Raw genomic sequence first — 23,195 nt, 5'->3', positions numbered from 1 at the left:
CATTAATAGAATATTTATTATCAAGTTCAACTTACAGTATGTTTAATACTTGGATAAGATCTTTCAAAATTTATTATGTATCTAATATTACTACTCGCTATTTATCCAGTACATTTTCACGAATACAATTGAATTTTAGGGTTTTTATAATCAAAGTTTTGGTGTTATACATATTCTAATAATAACGATACCTATAATGAATAGTTATGAATATTCCAATCTAGTTTATTTGTACAATGGATGAATTCAAGGTCATTTTATTAATGAGTGAGCTTCATTCTCATTTCTATTTTATTGTACATCACCATTTTTGTAAAGTTTTCGTAATGTTCTTGGATGAGTATTAAAAATTTTGCCAATTCTACTCAAATATTCTATTTTAATACGAATGAAGGGGAAGAAAAATCTTTAATATTATAATTAAAATGTATCTTGGCAGGTGGATAATATTGCAGATCAATTATAATTACTGGTAAATTATGTCATAACTCAATAGATTTTGTACTTCCCAAAGTACTCGCTAAAATGTTTGTGGTACAATAATTTGCAGCAAATAAATAAATAATGAATAAATTCTATAAAACACACAATTGTGGTAGATATTCGCATGTACTACCAGCCGCCTTACATTATTCCACTCATGGAAAATGAGCAAGCCCACAATGTTAAAGATACAACGAAATTTCACTCTGGTGACAAAAAAATATCAGGCTGCAGAAGGCATTCAAGAGATGAAAGATTTCAAAAATTGTATTGTTCTTCATCAGGGCATTAATATCGATTGTAGAGTGGATGTCCTCTTACGCAGAATGGCTTCAAACTTCAGATTTGAAGTGCCGGCTACTCAGTTCTCTCGTTAGATCCAGTTAGATGTTTACTCTTGAGGCCAGGTTTGCTGGTATGAACTTCACGAAGTATTGTTTTACTCTGACACACACCTAGGATTCATTTGGGCATTAGCATCTGCAGGAATGGTTAATATCACGATTCAGAGAGTGATATCTCATCAGCGGCTGATAGTCAAAGCCGGTAAAATTGATTACAATGTGTCTCATTGAAAAATTTCGAACGTTTAATTAATTTTTAGTAGAATTAACAAAGCATTGAAATATTTTTCTATATTTATCCTTTGTTTCATTACTGGGTCAATATTCTGTCTCGCGCTGGTTTGCATCACCAAAAATATATTAGCTTGTAACATGGTCAAATTGAGGTTGAGAGAAAATGTAAGAGATGTCAATGCATTAATGTAAGAGATGTAAGCATTAATGTCAATAAGTGCTGCCCAGTGTGAAGTATCATAATTCAGAACGGATTTATACTGAGGAATGGCAGGTTGAGGTTGCGGTTGCAGGTTTTTGTTAGATGTCTGAGAAACAGCAATCTCACACTATCCTAGTCACAAATCCTACATTCTGTAAAATACCTGAATGAATTCCTCATATCAAAGAACAGTGTGTTAATCAACCATAAATGGCAACCTTTTAATACTCATTAAACATTATTAGAGACGTATTGTAATTCAACTTATTTAATTTGAGCGCTTGATTTGGAAGTCAATTCTATGGAATAGAGAGATGACGGTTGTTTAGAGCAGGACTGAAGGTTTGTGAAAGTTGCATAGGTGTTGACAGCCGGGCAGTGTGAGAGGATGTGATGACCAGGGCAGTGGTGCGCTTGAGGTCTTGGCGGAGGGGGCGTGGTCAAACGACACCAAGCAGCCAGAGCTAGGCACAGGATGACCAGTGACAGACTGATAGCTGCCACAAGAAGAGGACCGCTGTAAGTAGCTGGGATATCCTCAGGAGCCTCCCTGTCAGGGTCTGGTAGATCTGCGAATCTTGGAAGGTCATCCATCTCATACTGTGGCTTGCAGACGGCCATTGCATAATCGTATCTCTCATGCCATTCGCATCTGCACGTTCGTTGTATGCACACTAGTCCCTTATCGCATTGTATGCTAGCATGACAGAAAGATCCATAGTCCCTTTTCACCTCACATTCGCCCCATACCTGGCATCTACACAAACGTCCTTTCTCGCCACAGAAAACGTAGCGGGCACAGTCTTTATCTCGTAGGCACATTGCTGGATCTTCTTCCAACTGTCTGCGCATTCCTTTCTGCAACATTGTTACTATGCATTAGAACAATAACAAACATATTCTTTAGTTGTGTCTTTGACTAATGTGTGACTTAAATCAGATGGTTGAAAAGGCGTACTTAATTTTGTTATGTTTGTCTTCTTGGACTTAATATGAAAAAAACTTTGAATATACATGGATCGGTTTAGAAATGCTTGTTATTTTCAAATTCTAGACTCTCTCTTCCTTCTTCAAATACCAAACAATTCATTACAGTGGAGAAGTTGGAATCATAGGAATTGAAATGTGATGAATAAGGAGTACATACAATTTTGTTGAGTAAAAATCAAAAGCAAAAAGGTAGATAAAAAAATTGTAAGATTCTATTAATTCATTTGTTTCAATTTATTTTATTGTCAAAATATATATAAAATCAACATCTTGTCCAATATCTTCAACACATAAAAACAGACATTCACACATAATACAGATGTAATAATCAAGACTTTATTGGGTACCTTTCTCACATGATCATGAGGATGAATTGAGCACTATGGATGAAAAAGACTAAATCTGATGCCACAACATGAATTTTTCTGTTTTAACTGTCCCAGAAACATAGTAAATGTTGAACTGATGATGATTTAATATAAGTTTGTTAAATCCGTAGAGGTAGGATGCATGATCCACCGATCAATTTTCATGTAAGATTTCTTAAAAAAACAATGAAATTGCAGATAGATATTTTCAATTTTTATAGCATGGCATAAAAGTAATGTTTCAGTTTCAGTTCTTTCAGTTTCTAAAAAAATATTTATTTTAGGCACTTCAAAGTTTTCTTTTCATTTTAAGTTCTGGGATTGGGTGTGAGTCTGATTGGCGAGGTCTTCCCTGGATTCGTCCATTGGTGCTGATCAAAGTAGAGAGTTCTCTACCCAACAATTTCGAATTTCCTATTCTGAAAAATGTATCCTCTCAGATTCCCTCTAAACTATTACATGGTTAAAATCAGATAAATGTAGGGTCACGACTAAAAGGTTATAAGATACACCCAATTGAAACATCATTTTTTTATTTTCCATAATAATTCATCATAATCAACTGACTCTAAATAAAGATTAATTAATACAAGATGAAGAGATGATAAAAATTGGAAAATTTGATCCTATAGAAGCTTGGTTGTTGTATCTCATTCATCTTTAACTTTCTCCAATTATAAATTCAACTGCATTTAATCAGATTAGTTTAGATTGAACAGATCAGTCAATTATCTATCTGCTATTTACAGCATTTGTTTTTAAACATATAGAGGCTTTATGCCAAAACAAGCCTCATTGAAAATCAATTGTTTACACAAACAGAAACTAAATTAATAAGAAGGAAAAATGAATGAGAAATAGCAATAAAATAGTTGGGAACAAACATTATAAATAGAAAACAACACAAGACACAATAGAAAATAGACTGAAGAAAAAAGAAAGAAAAACAAAATAGACTAACTGAAAAAAATAGATTAGGTAGCAAGCCTATTTTAAGAAGAATTTAAAATTTAAATATTTATGGTCTGCATAATTGATTAAGCATATATAATTTAAGAGCTTGATAACATTTTTCACTAAAATTGCGCAAACTATCAGAGAATATATGTAGAATCGTATTCAAAGAATTGTACAATCTTATAGTTTTTTGTAATAAGCAATTTGCATGATGTACGGAGTATATTCTATCCAAAGCAAAAAACATATTTAATCTAGGTCTATTCAACGGAACAAAGATACTAAAGAGTTCGATAATGTTCGGAATGTCTAAATAATTATTCAATATTTTAAATAGAACAATCAATTATAAGAAATCTCGCCTGTTCTTCAATGACATAATTTGAAAACTGACTCTCAGACACCTCATAGCATACGGGCATGAATGTCCATACTGCTTGTAATATACATGAATCTGAGGAATTTATTTTGAATGCGTTCGATACTATTAATATATATCTCTTGATAAGGACTCCAAATAACTGTACAATACTCGAGTCTACTTCTCACCAAAGCCAGATACAGCATCTTGATTGAATCAATGTCTGTGAAGTGTCTAACATCTCTCATGATAATAAAGCCTAGCATCTTATTTGAATTATTAAGGATGTAATTGATGTGATCTCTAAAGGTGAGAGTGGAGTCTATGTAGACACCCAAGTCCTTAATCACATAAACTCTCTCAAGATGTTCATCTAATAATTTGTAGTAAATCTGCTGCTGTCTAGTGAAGACAATAAATTTACATTTCTTCACATTTAGTGCCAGATTGTTTCTTCCACTCCAATCATTCAACCTGCCCAAATCCTCCTGTAACATCTGATAGTCCTGATCAACCTGTATAGTCCGATAAATTTTAACATCATCTGCATAAATAAGACAATTACTGTTTTTAATACACTCTGGAATGTCATTTATAAGTAAAAGGAACGAACAAAAGAGGCCAAAGATTACTTCCCTGGGGCACACCAGCCACTAGTAAAACATTTTGATCTAATATTATTGAAATACACAAAGAATAAACACTGACTAAGGTGAGAGTGGAAGAAGGCAACCATTTCGGATGTGAAACCGAAGGCAAACATTTTCTGCAGAAGGATTTTGTGGTCAACCTTATCAAATGCTAATAATTTTTTTTGTTGCCAAGGATGATTTGAATCTCTAGGAATTATACAATCATAACTCATCAATTATAACTCATGAAGTTTAGTTCTCATTCCACCAACATTTTGATAGCAAACTAGAAGTTGTTGAAATCTAAAGTCTCTGTAAATCGACATCACTAGAGATAAGAATTGCTTTGCTGCCTTCCTCTCGTTATATTGCCTCCTTTATCGACCCACAGAAACTTGTACTTTTTATCGATTTTTATTTGCCATGCTTTCGCGAACAGAATCCTTCTTGCTCGGGACAAAAATTGATTTAAGTAGATGGGTTCATCAGATGGAAGTCCCAGATATGACGTGTTGACAGTGTGCGTTTCACACGTCTTCTCTGTAACATTAACTCCTTATCAGTTCTTCGTACAAACCGCACTATTATACCAGGAGTTGCCCGATTGTACTGTTTCTTTAATCGATGGCACACATCAATCATCTCAGCACGAACTTCAATATCTAATGCCTTACCAACTTCTATCACCTTGTCTAGAGTGTTCTCGTTCGGGGTTTCTGGTACACCAATTGTGTACCAGAGTGTATATCTCGAGTGTATTAGCACGAAAATATTGTTCATTGTCCTCTAACCTAATCTGGAGTTCACTTATTTAATTCTTTAAACCCTTATTTTCAGTTTCTAAAGCGGAAATAGTTTCTTGAAGTTAGTTTTGAAATGACTTCATTTTGCTTGAGAAGCAACTGACAGTTCTCGATCTACCGATCTACAGTTTAATGATCTACCGAAATCGTTCATAGTGGTACCAGAGTCCAGACTCTATGACCGACGGTGTCGACGTCGACCGCACAGGCGTAGAATCAACGCTTTGTCTGATAAATTGATATTCACATGATTGAGAAAATTAGAAATAACATTTTTTAACTATTGCTTGAATATATTTACCTCTACACGAGACAAATTGAATTCTAGGTGATTATAAATACAAGGTTCATTTTTGAAAATCTGATTCAGTTGAATAATTGCTCAATCTTCAATTAGTGTTTGTAATGTTGTAATTTTTCTATTGATGTAAATGAAATAAAAAATAAATAAATAATTGATCTCAGAAGGAGAAAAAAAAGGTGGTTGGGAGCGGGTGTAGGTTGACTAGAGCTTCCATAAAAATTTCCAGACATGGAATTATTGGAGAGTCAAAACTCCTCTTTGTAGGCCTGGTGTCGTTTCCACTCATCTGATATTATCATTTTTAGTGGAGCCTAATGTCTCTCTAGATACCACATTATTGTTATTCATGTATATCTATCACGTTCTGTGGTATCCTCAGTTGGTTCCAAATCGGGCTTTTCCAACGGTTTGTAAAATTAGGTTTCTCGCTTCCTATAATGTATAATCTCCTTTCGATTCTGCAATGGGTGAAGATAAATTCCTGTTCCTCTCTAATAGCTACTTCAAGGGTTTAGGGTTTATTATTTTGCAAAAATCAACAAAAATACCCTATATATATTTCTTATTATCATAGCCTAAGTATTATATTATAGTTAAATTAGTATTTGATTAAGTTATAATTTTATTTTCTAGAAGTTTAAATGTTGATGTTTAGGTACCTGTGCTGGTAGAGGAAGCGTTCAAACCCTCAAAGCTTGAATATGCAATCACGAAATGCCATCAATCACCCATGTAGCTCAGTGGCAGCTGAAAAATGCATTATTTAATAATAATTGTATTTCTAATTTGAATACTAGCTAGGGGCAGTCATATTTATATTATATCATCCGGTAGTAGGCTATTTTCATTCAAAACGAAATTCGATGATTTGTTTTAATGAGGTTGAATACAAATCAAATATCCAATTCTATTAAATTTCGTTGAATGCAATAATCTGTTAATTTGAGACAAAAACCGCCACTTTCAACAAAAACATCGATATAAAAAGATTTAAAAGTTTATCAATTAAATATCAATTCCGTAATTATTTATTCATAGAACATCATCTGGTATGGTGAATGCCATTTTCTGGATTGAAAGTGTTGTTATCTAGGTTTGAATATACAAGAGTATATTTGCATTCAATAATAATTCTCAATAGATATTTTGTTATAATCTTTCCTGTGCCTTGAAAAAAAAATTAAGTCATATTATCTAAAAAAGGTCAAACATAGCAATACTAATCTGAACTGTCCTAATGATCAGATTTTATAAAATAAATTGGATAAGTTTAGTAATTAGACAATATACATGTTCCATATCAGTAGCGAATAAGTGATGATGATGATGATGATGATGATGACTATTGTAGTGTGTGAGAGTAAATTTTTCTGGTGATCGATTTGAAGGAATTTTTCATGACAGGACATTATCTTACTATTCAGTTTTGTTTGGATTACTCACGCGATTTTGCTATACAAAATCGTTAAACTGGCAAATCCTAAAAAAATGTCCCGTTCCACAATAATCTGCTTCCTTATTCAAATGATTGGTATACCAGTAATCTTTCGCAATATTGCAGTACTATAATGTATAATTTCTACTGCAATGTTGTAGACCAATATGTTCATTATAAAAATTAAGGTTTATTTGAACTTTGAATTTGACTCACCATCTTTCGATACGACATAAGAGTGACTAATCCATAATACAATAAAGGAAAGAACTGGAACACGTACCGTACTGGCTTTAGTCCAGTCAAAGAAAGGTTATAGAGGGAAATGTTTGGAAGACAATTTTTGACCCCGCAGTTCTGTTAAGGGTAGTTAGGAGGTAAACATAATTATCAGAAGTCCCCAACCCAGTTATCATTAACATAAACATTCTGGAAGTCAATAATATTTCTAGATAAACTACAAAAGTTCTACGAAATTTGGCAATGGTGCAGAAAAGGGTGGAGTTATCTGCTTTGTCTATTGACAGACAAGGACTGCAACCCATTAATCAGAAGCAAGATACACCATTAATAAGAAAAGGATACTAACATATTACAATAATTCACAAAAAGATGCTCAATTATGAACGTTTAATTCATTATAAAGATTATTCAAAAATCAGGAGTTGCGAGCTTCAAAGCGCTAGGGAAAGTGATAGTCGTTATGTCCTTATAGCTCTGACAAAGAGCATGTGGAAGCTGATAAACTGGGGTTTTAAGATTTATGTTATCGAAAATTTTTCAACGTCTTTGTCACATCCCTGGAATTCGCCACTCAAAACTGTGTTCTCTACCATACGAAGCTGACACGGCTTTCCTTTAACTGAAGACACCACGCGAAGAAATATTTTACGAAGGAAAGCTTCCTGATTTTCTTTTGATGAAAAATCGCTGTTAGGAGAGTCTTTAACATTTGCGGATTGCATCATGTTATTTATCTGATGAATCATTTAAAAAAAAACTAGAAAATAGAAATCATCTGCGGAATATAACTCTGTTTTTGTAAACGGCTTAACGGCATACGACATCAACCATCACATACCACATAACACTCGACAATACGACAACAAACATAACCTCTATTTTATTTGAATATTTAATAAGTTAACACTCATCTCGTATCGAGTAGGCCTATATCGACACACAAACACAAACACAAATCACTCCACAAAGTAGGAGAACATTCTTCTTCCATAGGGGTGGACACTTTAGATAATATGTTTACCTCCTTACTACTCTAAACAGGGCTCCGTGAACTTGTAGTGCACAAGCCCGAAAAAAATTGAAAATAATTGACAATAAGCTACGAATTTTGTGTCGGCAGAATAACCAAAAATTAAATTTTGTACAAGCACCGGTTTTTTTACACGCATTTGAAGTCGCGGTCAAGGTAATTTTCCAATGCTAATTTCCCTATGCTGGAAGTGTGAACTTGTAGTGCACATGTCAGAAAAATCCGAAAAAATTGACAATAAACTACGAATTTTGTATCGTCTGAATATGCAAAAATCGAATTTTGTACAAGCACCGTTTTTTTAGACGCTTTTGAAGATGGAGTCAAGGTCATACATATCAATGATTATTTCCCTATGCTGGCTACCAGCCAGCTACGCTACCGCTCATGCAGGCAGTATATTATGCAGGCGAGATAATACGTTTTGTATTACTTTGAATGAATAAAATACTGTATCCAAGTCGAAAACATGATCTATTGAATCATCTTCAACCACAAATGAATTAAGTACAAGCACAGTTTTCACGAAAGAGAAAATTCGAAGTTCGATATTTGTAATAGTGATACTATGGGGAATTTTTGAATAATCAATCACAAAAGTCAAGTGCATGGCATTTCTTTTTTTATTATGGACTTAATGCAATGATAAACATATACTTAATCATTCCTAATCACGAATTAATTTTGAATAAGCACAGTTTTCACGAAAAAGAAATCCAAAGTTTAATACCAGTTAGCCTATAGGTTTATATACTCTTGGGAATTCTTGAATAATCAACCACAAAAGTCAAGTGCATGGCATTTCTTCTGCTATTATGGACTGAATGCGATGATAAACATATACAGAATCATTCCTGATCACGAATGAATTTTGTACAAGCACAGTTTTCGTGGAAAAAAAATAAAAATCAATACTTTTAATAATGATACAATGGGGAATTCTTGAGAAATCAACCACAAAAGTCAAGTGCATGGGATTTCTTCCGATATTCTAGACTGAATGCAATGTTTAACATATATAGAATCATTCTTGAACACGAATGAATTTTGTACAAACACAGTTTTCACGAAAAAAATTCCAAAGTTTATTACCAGTTATAAGTAACCTCTTGGGAATTCTTGAATAATCAACCACAAAAGTCAAGTGAATGGCATTTCTTTGTTATTCTTGACTAAATGCAATGTGAAACATATATAGAATCATTTCTGATCACGAATGAATTTTGTACAAGCACAATTTTCACGAAAAAAATATCAAAGTTCAATACCAGTTTATAGGTACCCTCTTGGGAATTCTTGAGAAATCAACCACAAAAGTACAGTGCATGACATTTCTCGTAATATTCTAGACTGAATGCAATGTTTAACATATATAGTATCATTCTTGAAAAAGAATGAATATTGTACAAGCACAGTTTTCACGAAAAAAATCCAAAGTTTAATACTAGTTATAAGTATCCTATCTTGGGAATTCTTGGATAATCAACCGCAAAAGTCAAGAACATGGCATTTCTACTTTCATTCTGTACTGCATGCAATGATAAACATATATAGAATCATTCTTGATCACGAATGAATTTTTTACATGAACAGTTTTCACAAAAAAAAAAATCAAAGTTCAATATTTGTAATAGTGATGGGGAATGGGGAATTCTTGAAAAATCAATCAGATATCACAAAAGTAAATTGCATGGCATTTCTTTTTTATTATGGACTTAATGCAATGATGAACATATACTTAATCATTCCTGATCACGAATGAATTTTGTACAAGCACAGTTTTCACGAAAGAAAATTCCAAAGTTTAATACCAGTTATTGTGATACTATCGAGAATTTCTGGCAAATAAACCACAAAAGTCAAGTGCATGGCATTTCTTTTGTTATTCTGGACTAAATGCAATGTTGAACATATATAGAATCATTCCTGATCACAAATAAATTTTGTACAAGCACAGTTTTCACGAAAAAAATCCAAAGTTTAATACCAGTTATAGTTATCCTCTTGGGAATTCTTGAATAATCAACATCAAAAGTCAAGTGCATGGCTTTTCTTCTGTTATTCTGGACTGAATGCAATGTTAAACATATATAGAATCATTGCTGATCACGAATGAATTTTCTACAAGCACAATTTTCACGAAAAAAATTTCAATATTAAATACCAGTAATTCCCTCTTGGGAATTCTTGAATAATCAACCACAAAAGTCAAGTGCATGGCATTTCTTCTGTTATTATAAACAGAATGCGATGATAAACATATACAGAATCATTCCTGATCACAAATGAATTTTGTACATGCACAGTTTTCACAAAAAGAAATATTGAAGTCCAATACCAGTTTATAGGGAATTCTTGAAAATTCAACCACATAAGTACAGTGCATGGCATTTCTTCTGATATTCTAGACTGAATGCAATTTTAAACGTATATAGAATCATTCATAAACACGAATGAATTCTGTACAAGCATAATTTTCATGAAAAAATTCCAAAGTTGAATAGCAGTTATAGTTATCCTCTTGGGAATTCTTGAATAATCAACAACAAATGTCAAGTGCATGGCATTTCTTGTATAATTATAGATTGAATGCAATGTTGAACATATATAGGTTCATTCCTGATCACAAATGAATTTTGTACAAGCACAGTTTTCACGAAAAAAATATCAAAGTTCAATATTTGTAATAGTGATAGTATGGGGAATTCTTGAATAATCATCCACAAACGTCAAGTGCATTGCATTTCTTGTGTTATTATGGACAAAATGCAATGTTGAACATATAGAGGATCATTCCTGATCACGAATGAATTTTGTACAAGCACAGTTTTCACGAAAAAAATATCAAAGTTATGGGTATCCTCTTGGGAATTCTTGAATAATCAACCACAAAAGTCAAGTGCATGGCATTTCTTCTGTTATTCGGGACTGATTGCAATGCTAAACAAATATAGAATCATTCCTGATAACAAATTAATTTTTTACAAGCACAGTTTTCACGAAAAAAGATTTCAAAGTTCAATACCATTTTTATAGGTGTCCTCTTGGGAATTCTTGAATAATCAATTCAATTCTTTATTGCCAGAATTTAACAATGCAACAAATCAAGGTTAATAAATCAACACTTATTATAAGAAAATAGAATAAAATTAACCTCCGAGAACTAAAAATTTTCTCAGGCACCACCAGCAAAAAGAAAAGTTTTTGACCGCTTGTGGGAGTTACAAAAAGTCTGATTTAAAATAAAAACTAAAAAACAAATTACAATTTACAATACAAAATCGAGTTGATGACAAGAAAAAAAATACTTATGCTTTTCCAAATTTTTTTGGGTTTCCTTTTTGCAATTATTTATTTGGTTTCTATAATATATTTCTTTCGCCTTCTTGATTGATTCGTCCAATATCTTCCTATAATCTTTCAGATCCTGCTTGAGTTTTGAGTTAAAAGATTCTCTTTTTAGTTTCTTATACATTTTATCTTTTGCATTTATTTATTCTATAAGTCCCGGTATAATCCATGGATTCAAAGGTCTTTTTTGTGGGATATAGAAATCTCATAACTTGACAATTGAATGTGGTTGTTAAGAGTATTAACGAAATTTCCAACCACATTATCTATATTTTATTTATTCATATAAAGTTATTATTTAAAATCTGGGACCAAGTTTCTGTGCTGAGGCTCTCTCTCAGCTTGATATAATCGATTTTTCTAATTTTTCTCGCCACTATCTCTTCTCTGACAATGTTAATCTGATAGCCAATGTGAAGAAAATCGAAAAGTGACGATCTGTGATATTAGTTTCCAAAACATTGGCCTTCATATCCACCACCAATCTGTCATTAGTTCTTAGAAAAATGTGATCTATACAAGATGCTGTGAACTCCGTGATCCTCGTATTACTATTGAAAAGGGACTTCAAACCATTTTTACTTAAAATATAGATATACTCAGCAATAAATTTGTCAAAGTGATAAGTTCAAGTTGATGTCACCTGCCAGACAGACATCAGTATTATTTGGAATGCTACTCATGTATTCATCCAAGCTTGCCAAGAATTCAGAAACCTGACTATTTGGTGAACGATAAACTCCCAACAATCTTAGAAACTTCCCACTTATAGTTTTAACATCGAGACAAACAGAATTACATTCATTGATATCACAATTTACCACATTAAAATTACTATTTTCCTTAACATATATACATAGGCTATTGCATTTATTCACTTTAGAGCATTTATTTATCGATTTGTATCCTGGAATATTGAAACAAAAGAGTGCATCCTCACTAATCCATGTTTCTGTAAGTACGATTATGTCATACATAGTTTTGCTGTCTTGAAGGCAGCATATAGCAATTCATCAAAATTTTTATTTACACTAAGTATGTTCATAACAAATATATTATAGAAAGTTACATCTGCAATATTGCAAGAGGGTACATAGTTAAGATAGTCATATATTTCTTCAGTTGAATGGTTATCGGTACAGTATCTACAATTCAAAAAGTTCCTCTATTTCCATAATTAGTATGAAACTGATACAATGCATTATCTCCAAGATCAGAGATCTCTTTAAGAATGATATTCAGCCTTATATGGGCCTTGAAACAATTGTTATTACTATTATAATTTTTAAAATAGCCACCTCAATGATTAATTCGGTGTTTATCGAAACCCAAAATGTTATTATCAAACGTTCTAATAATCAAGGAGCAGATAGTGAAATTGTTCGAAGTAGCTGAAAGAGAGAATGAATTTCTGAAAAAGCATCGACCAGCGGTGCTCTTCTTATCTTCCAAGTGATTACACCTATCTATCATAATCATATTTACGAACAGTCCACTACAGACAGCGTCCGCAGAAAGTAGAGGAATATCAGTGAAAATAGTTATTTGTGCAACTAGTGCGCAAAGTGACAGTTTGCTGCACCGAAAGAAACGTTTACGCCCGAGCCATAGGCGAGGGCGGAATGGTTTCTTGAGTGCAGCAGAGGAACTTTGCGCACGTATTTCACATTAAGTTTTTCCTACAGTTACCATTGAATATGAAAAGTGGGTAATTATGGGTAAAATTGCCTGAAATCCATCAAATAACTTAGTAGTGTTTGAATGGTGAGGCGGCTGTGTGGTGTGTGCTGTGGTGGCACTGTGCTGTTGCTGTCCTCGTTATAATATATAATAGTAATAATTAGCGCGTTGTGCTTCGTTGCACCTCTGCTCACTATAGCAGCCACAGCAGTCACTGTTACCAACTTCATTTTGATTTTACTGCACTGTTGCTCCATATAACCTACTAAGTATTTTGCGTTGCCATGTTGCAAATCTGGAGTGCAGAAAAGATTTTTCCCGCACTAGAGTGGAAAAGTGATTCTTTGCGTTCTGTAATCAGTGCAGCAATGGCCACTTTTCAACGTAACTGTAGGAAAAAGTAATTGCATGCGCCATAGGAGAAAATCCGTCAAAAACCAGTACATTATTGTCCATATTACCAAATAACAAGTGATAAAATATATCATTGATCCTATTTGGACTGCCTGGCAAGACTTTGAAGCTGAGAAATGCTGTTAATCTTGATTGCTCTAACCTGCTCGTTCTTCCTAATAAGAATTTTATTGTTTGATACCCACACGAACTTGTAATCATGATTTTTACAAAACTGTTTGGCCTCAAACAAAAGTTTTCGGTTTGTTGGAGAAAGATTATCCACAATATAAACAGGTCCGTCCGGTAGATTCTTATTGATTCGTTGAGTTGAAGGAAACTTTAATTGATGGTATTTTCTGTTTTGATGGCGGCAAACGGTGAGTGACATTTATTTCAGATATATTGTAATTATCTATATTCAAAAGATTTGAAGTCTGTTTTATTATTTCGTACACATCCTCATTAGCAGTAGATTGTATACCCTGTATTTCGATATTATTAGCTCTTGAATATTGTTGCAGTTCATTCAGCTGAATCTCCAAGTCACTGATATTTGATTTAAAAATCGTATTTTCCTTTTCAAGTGCACTTTTATCCCTCTTCATTTCCTCTACCGTCTTAGAAAAATCGTCAATCTTGGCTGAGAAGAATTCTATGGACTTACGTAGCTTCGATACACTTTCATTGGTTTTCTTGAGCTCCGAAGTTATTATCGAAAGTTCCTGGCTGATAGTTTGCCGCACTTCATTCAATAATTCTTTTTTGAAGTCGTTCAAAATTTGAGAAAATTCATTGTCGGGCATTCTTGATTCAGTAAATTCACAATTTAGACACTTCCAACGTTTCAAAGACTCCTTGTACAGTTTCTTGAAGTTCACCTCCTTCAATTTAACGCACGCAAAGTGCAAAGTGGTAGACTAGCTCACAAAACAAAGACTTGAGCAAATTCTTGAGATCATAGAATTTATCACATGAACACTCGCATTTTTGCATTCCAAATACAATACTACAGCAATTGACAGTATTTCACAGTATCTCACAGACGACCGTTATCGCGCACCGGCAATCACTCTAGACTCTCGACAAGAACAACCTTTCGCCTCGGCTTTCTGATAGCATCAACTGAATCAACCACAAAAGTCAAGTGCATGGCATTTCTTTTGTTATTATGGACTGAATACAATGCTAAACTTATATAGAATCATTCCTCATCACGAATGAATTTTGTTCAAGCACAGTTTTCACGAAGAACATTTTCGGGTAAAACCTATCCAAATGGGGGCATGGTACGGTCAAGGGAGAAAAATAAAACTGCGAGACCTTTTGGCAGGTGTATTTAGCATATTTCCAACCCTTGTGCAACCATCCTGTTATGTTTCGTAACGTCATTTCACACTTGGAGTTTTACTCGGGGATTTCAATTTCCATGGTCTGTACAGCTCCAACAAAGTTATAATTTCCAACTATTAGACAGTCCATAGGCTATTCTGTAGCTCTTGGTGCAACATGGAATTCTTGCAAAGTTTATTAGTCCAGTCACTATATACATTGGTGCATGCAATTTATATTGTTTTATTATTTATTTTTTTTTCAATTTATATTATTTTTTAATATATTATTTGGGTACATAAGAGAAGTCCAGAACCAATTTCTTCATGCAAAATTCCCTTGTGCTACATACAGGATGACCCAAAAACCTCGTATTTTCGGCTCATTTTCCAATTTTCAGCTATTTCTGCCAAATCTCGTAATCGGACAGAAAAATTGGTTCTGCCTTTTTTCAGATTATAAAATTCTTAATAGAATGAGATCATTCGAAACTCTCTATCTCAAATGATCACTGAGTTATGATTTTTCAAAAATGAGTGAAATTTGAAGGAGAAATCAATTTTGTAGAATTTTAGATTTTCATCAACAATATCTCCCGGTTGTTACCATTTAGATGTATGATTCAAAATCCCTCCAGGCATATTTTTGTGTTCTACAATCTGAGGTCAGGTAGAGCGCTCTATCTCATATAGATTTCCAGGTACACCCTACAACAATGCTCCTTGTATTGTGAAAAACACCTAATTTTCAGCTTCAACCATCATCACCAACTACATTATCCTAACATTGATATTTCGCACAATGACATAAGTTCATGAGATTATGTTCTATGAGAATCATCCATTAGATGCACTCCATATATTGATTGATATATGGAGCATTATTACTTATATTGAACTTTGAATTTTTTTTCGTGAAAACTGTGCTTGTACAAAATTCATTTGTGATCAGGAATGATTTTGATGTTTATGTTTACCATTGCATTCAATCCATAATAACAGAAGAAATGCCATGCACTTGACTTTTGTGGTTGATTATTCAAGAATTCCCAAGAGGATACCTATAACTGGTATTGAACTTTGATATTTTTTTTCGTGAAAACCGTGCTTGTACAAAATTCATTCGTGATCAGGAATGATTCTGTATATGTTAATCATGGCATTCAGTTCATAATAACAGAAGAAATGCCATGCACTTGACTTTTGTGGTTGATTATTCAAGAATTCCCAAGAGGATACCTATAACTGGTATTAAACTTTGGATTTTTTTCAAGAAAACTGTGCTTGTACAAAATTCATTTTTGATAAGGAATGATTCTATTAATGTTAAACATTACATTTAGTCCGGAATAACATGAGAAATGCCATGAACTTGACTTTTGTGGTTTTTTTCAAGAATTCTCCATAGTATCACTATAACTGGTATTAAACGTAGGAAATTTCAACCATCATCACCAACTACATTATCCTAACATTGATATTTCGCACAATGACATAAGTTCGTGAGATTATGTTCTATGAGAATCATCCATTAAATGCACTCCATATATTGATATATGGAGCATTATTACTTATATTGAACTTTGAATTTTTTTCATGAAAACAGTGTTTGTACAATATTCATTTGTGATCAGGAATGATTCTATTTATGTTCAACATTACATTCAGTCCAGAATAACAAAAGAAATGCCATGCACCTGACTTTTGTGGTTGATTATTCAAGAATTCCCAAGAGAATACCTATAACTGGTATTAAACTTTGGAATTTTTCTTAGTGAAAACTGTGATTGTACAAAATTCATTCAAGATCAGACATTTTTCTATAAATGTCCAACATTGCATTCAGTCCATAATATCAAAAGAAATGCGATGCACTTGTCTTTTGTGGTTGATTATTCAAGAATTACATATAGTTTCTCCATTACTAATAATGATCATTTCCAATTTTTTTCCTGAAAACTGTGCTTGTACGATATTCATTCGTGTTCAAGAATGATTTTATATATAAGATAAGATAAGATAAGATTCTTTATTTCGCAACCAATTTACAACAACAGTACAGCGCACAAAACTAAAAAAAAGATAGCAAATAAGAATAATAAAAAAACAATACTTAAGAGAACTTTTTCAACCGAATAAATATGAAACTTGCTGATAATACTAATTGTATTAATTCTCATTATAGGATGATGGAATGTAATCTAGCACAGCTACACTGTTTTACAAAAATACACCATAATTAATGCACGAAATTAAATACTGCATGCAAAGACCTTGATAACAAGGTCACGTTCGCATTGCAGGAGCATCACTGAACAGAACTAAAGGACAGTTCAAAACAAGCAAAACTTAAATTAATAAATAATAATGACAATAGATAAAATATATTAAAGTTGAGAAAATAAATACAATAAAATATAATAAGAACTAAAAAATACAAAAAAAATCTATCCTGAATATAATTCAAAGAACAAAAGTACTGATAAAAATTGAGGTAGTCAGGCCAAGTTAACCAATAGTTTAAATATAACAATAATATAAACAGATTAAAGCAAAGGCAAATGAATTAGGCTTACATCATTTAGCCATTTGATTAAATTAATCAAATTGAGGATCTTCAATGAATGAATGATTATCTTAGTGTATATTTGCTTTTAGAGATATATAGATGATTTTATAAGGTATACTCATAGGTCTTAATGATTTTCATTGATCATTTAACAAATTTAATAATTAACAATGCTTATATCTATGATGATAATTTATAACCAATTCTTCTATAAGGTAATATACTTCAATTGTTTTTGTAAAAAGAATTAAATGTGTACTGGATCCAATTTTAAGTATTTGCTCCAATTAAGTATTTACTTAAACAGTGACGTTGTAAAGATCTTCCAATCTCTCAGGGCTGAAGGAGAGGAGAGATTTTTTCAGGTTTCCTTTAATTAGCTGTATTCTATTGCAGTTATTGTATAAGTTTTTTATCAGAGAAGGTAGAAGATTGAAAAAATGCAATGTTAAACATTGCATTCAGTCTAGAATATCAGAAGAAATCCCATGCACTTGACTTTTGTGGTTGATTCCTCAAGAATTCCCCATACAGTAGAACCCCTCATAACCGGCCTCTGATTTACCGGTCCTTGGTTTATCCGGTCGCTTCTCGGAATCAATATAACATTGTATTTCCCACGGCTTGCAGACGCTTAGCAACACGATAAGTATCAGCGGCAGACGACGACACGACGGAAGCGGTCATCCGGTCTGTTTGTTTACATTTAGGCCTAACTGTTGCCAATAACTCAGTTGAGTATGTAATCTCTTAGCAGGTGGTCGATCTTTACTGTGCGGATTTTCATTACAGTATACAGTATTGTAATTGTTTTATTACGACACTTATTTTTGTGAGTTGTGTTTAAAATTTATTTGGTATTTTTATCTAAAGTTTAGTTTTGTGAAATGAAAAAAATGAGTGCATCAAAACGAAAATGTAACATGGTGACAGTGGAACAAAAACTGAATGCGATCGAACGCATTGACAAAGGCGAGTCTGTAGCAAAAATATGTGCAAAACTAAAAGTAGAAAAAAGCACGGTTAATGACTGGCGTTGCAATCGAAGGACTTTGATGGACTTTTGTACACAAATTGAGAGTGAAAAGGTTTTATCTGAACGGCGGTACTTGAGAAAACCTTCCAATGAGATGGTTGATGACGCCTTGTGGCTTTGGTTTTTGCAGGAAAGAAGGAGGGGCACTCCAATATCAGGTCCAGTTTTGAAAGAAAAAGCCATGATTTTACATAAAAAAAAATGGAAGGAAACACTGAATTTGTAGCCAGCAATGGCTGGCTTGATTGATGGAAAAAATACATGGTGTTACATTTGTAAATATCTGTGGTTGTAATTTTTCAAATAAATTCTCTTATTGATTTAAAACTTGTATTCTTAATTTAAAACACCACAAAAGAGACCTAAACAATTTTTAAATTTTATTCACAGTACTGTACTGATTATTACTGTAGTATTATGTTTAAATTTTCGTTTTTTATATTAGGTTGTGTAATATTACATTTTTTCTCGATTAAAATCGAATCTTCAATTCCAGATCTATAAAACTTGATAGTAAATATCAGAGTAATCGATATGCGGACAACTTTTTAACTGAGAATTTATCGTAAATAATTGTGTTGCATTCCATGGTATCACCGAAACAGAGAAACATAATTAATAGATTATTTAAATACAGATGATATATAAATTTAAAATAACAGTTTCGAAATAAAGTTTCATTGAGAACAAATATAAAATGTAAATTCTAAACTTGTGATTTATAATTTTTTGGAATTTAATATCAATGACGTGTCCATAACGTTGACACTGATTTTGAGGTGTGGTTTTTGCTCGGACTTGCTCGGTCTTCTCTAAAAAAATGGTGGCTGGCTATGGAAAGTGTTTTGTGCTCTCTGAATATTTTTCTGTTTAATTGAAATTTATAATGTTTTAAATTGAGTTTTGAACAGTTTTATGGTGTTCTAATTTTGTATAAAATTGTTTTGTGTGTATACAAGCCTATAGCCATTGTTTTCAACTATATAAACTGGATAAGTATTTTAGCTTGTAATGATGCTAGGATGTTTAAGTGTGTAAGGTATTGTATTGTGGATTTGTGTTGTATATTGCCAAAATTCTTCTGAAGATTATAAGTTGGTTTGCTCTGAAAACTGGATTTCTCATTCATAGGCGATAGATCCATTCATAGTTTATCAAGAATCTACCACTTTGGAGCCGATAACTTCCTGTAGGTTAATAGGTGTGAAATGCTATCCAACCTATTTAGGAGAAATTGGTAGCACGGCAAATGTTACCCCTGGTGTGGGACTGAATCTCCAAATTGTCCCAAATGGTACGCCCTGGTGTGGGACTCAAACTACAAAATATATCCCTGGTTATAAAAAATTACTGGTAGGATAGATATCTTGATAGGTTATGAATGGTATACTGCTGAATGGGAGGTCAGTTCTGGAGTGGTCAAGTTTTAATGAATAGATATCAGTGCATATTACAAAATGGCAAACATTAAAAATGATCTGAATCTTATAGCGTTCTTAACACAAAGGTTTGATGAGCAAAATGCTAAGATTGATCATTTGAAACAAGATCAAAATGCTAGGTTTGATGATATGAAGCAAGAATTTGCTAGCATTAGACTAGAGCAGGTTAGTATAGACCTTCTATTGAAAGATGCACATGAGACATTGATTGATAGTCATGAAGATGAAGGCAAATTGAAGCAGGATGATAGTAGTGTTGAGATACAAGATCAATTATTTCAAGTTTCAGATAATGTAGGCCTAGTTAATGTTATTGAAAAATGTAAATCCTAGTGAGATAGTAGAATTGAGTAATGTAGTAGGTAGGGAGTTGTCTTTATTGAAAGTCAACAGTAAAGAAAGTAGTATTGCCAAATTGAAAGTTAGGAAAACAGTAAATAAAGTGAATGTTTACATGAGACAGGTTTCTGTAGAGGTTAGGAACAATGTAAACAAAATGAATCTTGCTTTGAATCAAGTTGATGAATTCAACTTTCAATTGAAAATTGAAAAAGTGTATGCAAAGCATTATCTAGTGAACATGACTGACTTTTGTAAGCAAAATGGCTTTGTTGAAACAAATGAACCCATGAATAAAATCATGTTCTTGAAGAAAACAAAGCACAAAGTCACCATTGATGTGTTAGTATTCAAAGGTTGTTCCAAGTTGCTTACTTACAAGATGATGACTGTGAATCACATGATGAAAGGGTATTCCCCAGCACACAATGATTAGGAATCCTGTGTTATGCCGGGATTCAGAATAGCATAATCGCTATGCAGTGTATGGTAAGAGTCCATTATTGTGTCTTTTTTCTTTCCTGTAGCCTATTTTTCTTGGCCCTTAATCTTTTCAAATTTCGATTCTTTCCTGTCTTTGTGTAATGTTCAGTAAAATTCTTCTATGATGCATATCTTAACCAATCTTGTCCATAGTCATTTAAATTTGTATATTTTTTTTTTAAATAATTTTGGAAGTTAAAATAGTAGCTTATTTTCCTAATCTTCAAATTGTTGATAAAACTTAACTTTTCTAAAATCTATCCATTGTAGTGTAAATAATTGTTTGCTTGCGGTATATTTTTTCATCATGTATTACATATACAAAATAGACATTTAATTATGTCTATTTTTTGTCAGGTATTATATTAGGTAACTAGGTTTTTCAGAGCAAATTATGTCCCATTTTCTCATCTTTCATTGCATATCGTGCCATAAGCCATATGTAATTAGGTTATAGTTTTCTTCTGGGCTTTTAACCCATTTTGCATTTTATATTTTTTTTGGTGTCCAATACTTTGCATTTTTGGTAGACAAGTAGGTGTGATTTTTTTAGAGGTGTGGGCGTGAACCACATATGGCTGGACTCGATTATCTGACCTACTTGTTTGCGATATAAAAACTTAAGACTGCAACATCAAATGTTTGTAAAAACTTTTGCATACTTTTGTTTTTGTGGTCTGATACTAGAGTCTGCTATCACATTGCCTTACAGACATCTAGGAACTCTCCACCCAGTCACAATAGTCAAAATTATTTTTTCCTTCACCAGTTGTTTTTGTGGGAGTGATAGCTCACAGTTATAACAAATTAGAGTCATACTTGGAATCTACAAAATTCCATAGTAGTATATTTTATTAAATATACTTCCCTATGAAAGTTTAGAACTGACATGTAGGATAGGCTCTAATTAATCTTTCTCTTCCTTGTATTATTTAGGAAATTTATTTACTCAATTTTTCTTTTTCTCTTATTTGTATTTTTTAGGGAATTTATTTACCCATTATCCATCTTGATCGTCTTTGTATTGTAATCTTGAAATGTTTTTACTTATTATACAGTCTTCAAATTCTGAAATTATTTAAAAAATAAATGGTACAATTTAGAACATGCTGAAATTTAATCTTATGTATAAATTCTTTTGTTATAATAATAATACTTCAAAATTTGAAAGTATTAATGAATTGTGTCACCATATATATGAGATGTTGAATATAAATGAAAGTTAACTTGAATAATAATGATTTCATTAAATAAAAACGTCTTGTCATATTATTAATTGAAATGAGTTTGTTAAAACTCAATTTGCATCATCTTTGATCTTTGAACTTAGTGCATTGCCTGTTCTTTGAACTTAGCGCGTTGCCAGTATAGCCAACGTTTGGCAGATTTAGTCTGCATTGTTTTCAATATTTGTATCTTTGTAATAATTTCAATTTGTTGTCTAGTATTAGTTGATTAATTTCAAATTTGTCCTTTTTCACTTGCTTTTGAATAATATTTGTGTTTTGTATCTTTATTCTTGCATTTCTCACTTGCGTAAACCATTGTAGGTAGGTTTTGCTCCACTTGGTTTGCCGTGGCACTTTGTGTGCTGTTTCTTTGTTTTCAACTCGATTCCGGAATGTGGAATTTGGCCAGCTTTTGTTTCAATTGTCGAATTTGATTTAATTCCAGCTGAATATTCAGTACTTTCAGTTTTCATTGGCATATTTGCGATAAATATTGGCCTAATTCAATCAAACAACTTGTATGTCTTCACGGATTGTGTTTGAATCTCAAATTTCTGGTAGGTGTAACCTCATTTTCAATTTGATACGCCTTTCTGAACTCAATTTTTAGAATTTAGTTTGAAGCTCTTTCCAATTTTACATTGTTCATCTATTTCAATCTTTTTTAAAAGATGTCAATTTAGAATTTTGATTCTATTGCATTTCTGCAAAATTCCAAGATCATCAAGATTGCTTGATGTTTCTACAAATCTTTATTTCATATTCTTGTTTTCAAACTCTTTGTACTCTGAACTCTGTGTAGTTCAGAGCGCTGTTGCTACAGTCAACATATTTTCTTACCGTAGGGTATTTTCTTTTCCTCTGTCCACAGTTTGGATTTTGAGAAACTCAATCAATCTCTCTCTACATCTCTCGAATCAATCTGCTACCGAATCTGTTCTACAATTCTACCTACG

The 23,195-nt window shown here is 32.6% G+C and overlaps 1 protein-coding gene across 6 annotated transcripts in view; it reads right to left on the bottom strand.

The window, feature by feature from the left end:
- Nucleotides 1-23,195, bottom strand: part of LOC111056644 — a 36,597-nt gene continuing 13,402 nt past the window's right edge. For 2 of the 6 annotated variants that reach the window (XM_039441714.1, XM_022344032.2), the window contains exons 2-3: nucleotides 6,338-6,425; nucleotides 1-2,121 (exon numbers count right to left, since the gene is read on the bottom strand). In XM_039441714.1, coding sequence (XP_039297648.1) covers nucleotides 1,528-2,115 — 588 coding nt within the window. In that variant the 5' untranslated portion in view covers nucleotides 2,116-2,121; nucleotides 6,338-6,425 and the 3' untranslated portion in view covers nucleotides 1-1,527. Of the gene's footprint in view, nucleotides 2,122-6,337; nucleotides 6,426-7,329; nucleotides 8,695-23,195 lie in introns of those variants that run through there. The other 4 variants (XM_039441711.1, XM_039441712.1, XM_039441713.1 and 1 more) reach the window with 4 other exon arrangements.

Source organism: Nilaparvata lugens, chromosome X (genome assembly GCF_014356525.2).
Source record: "Nilaparvata lugens isolate BPH chromosome X, ASM1435652v1, whole genome shotgun sequence".
NCBI classification, from domain to species: domain Eukaryota; kingdom Metazoa; phylum Arthropoda; class Insecta; order Hemiptera; family Delphacidae; genus Nilaparvata; species Nilaparvata lugens.
Note: the sequence above shows the minus strand (reverse complement) of the source record. Positions and strands in the feature narration are given on the sequence as shown.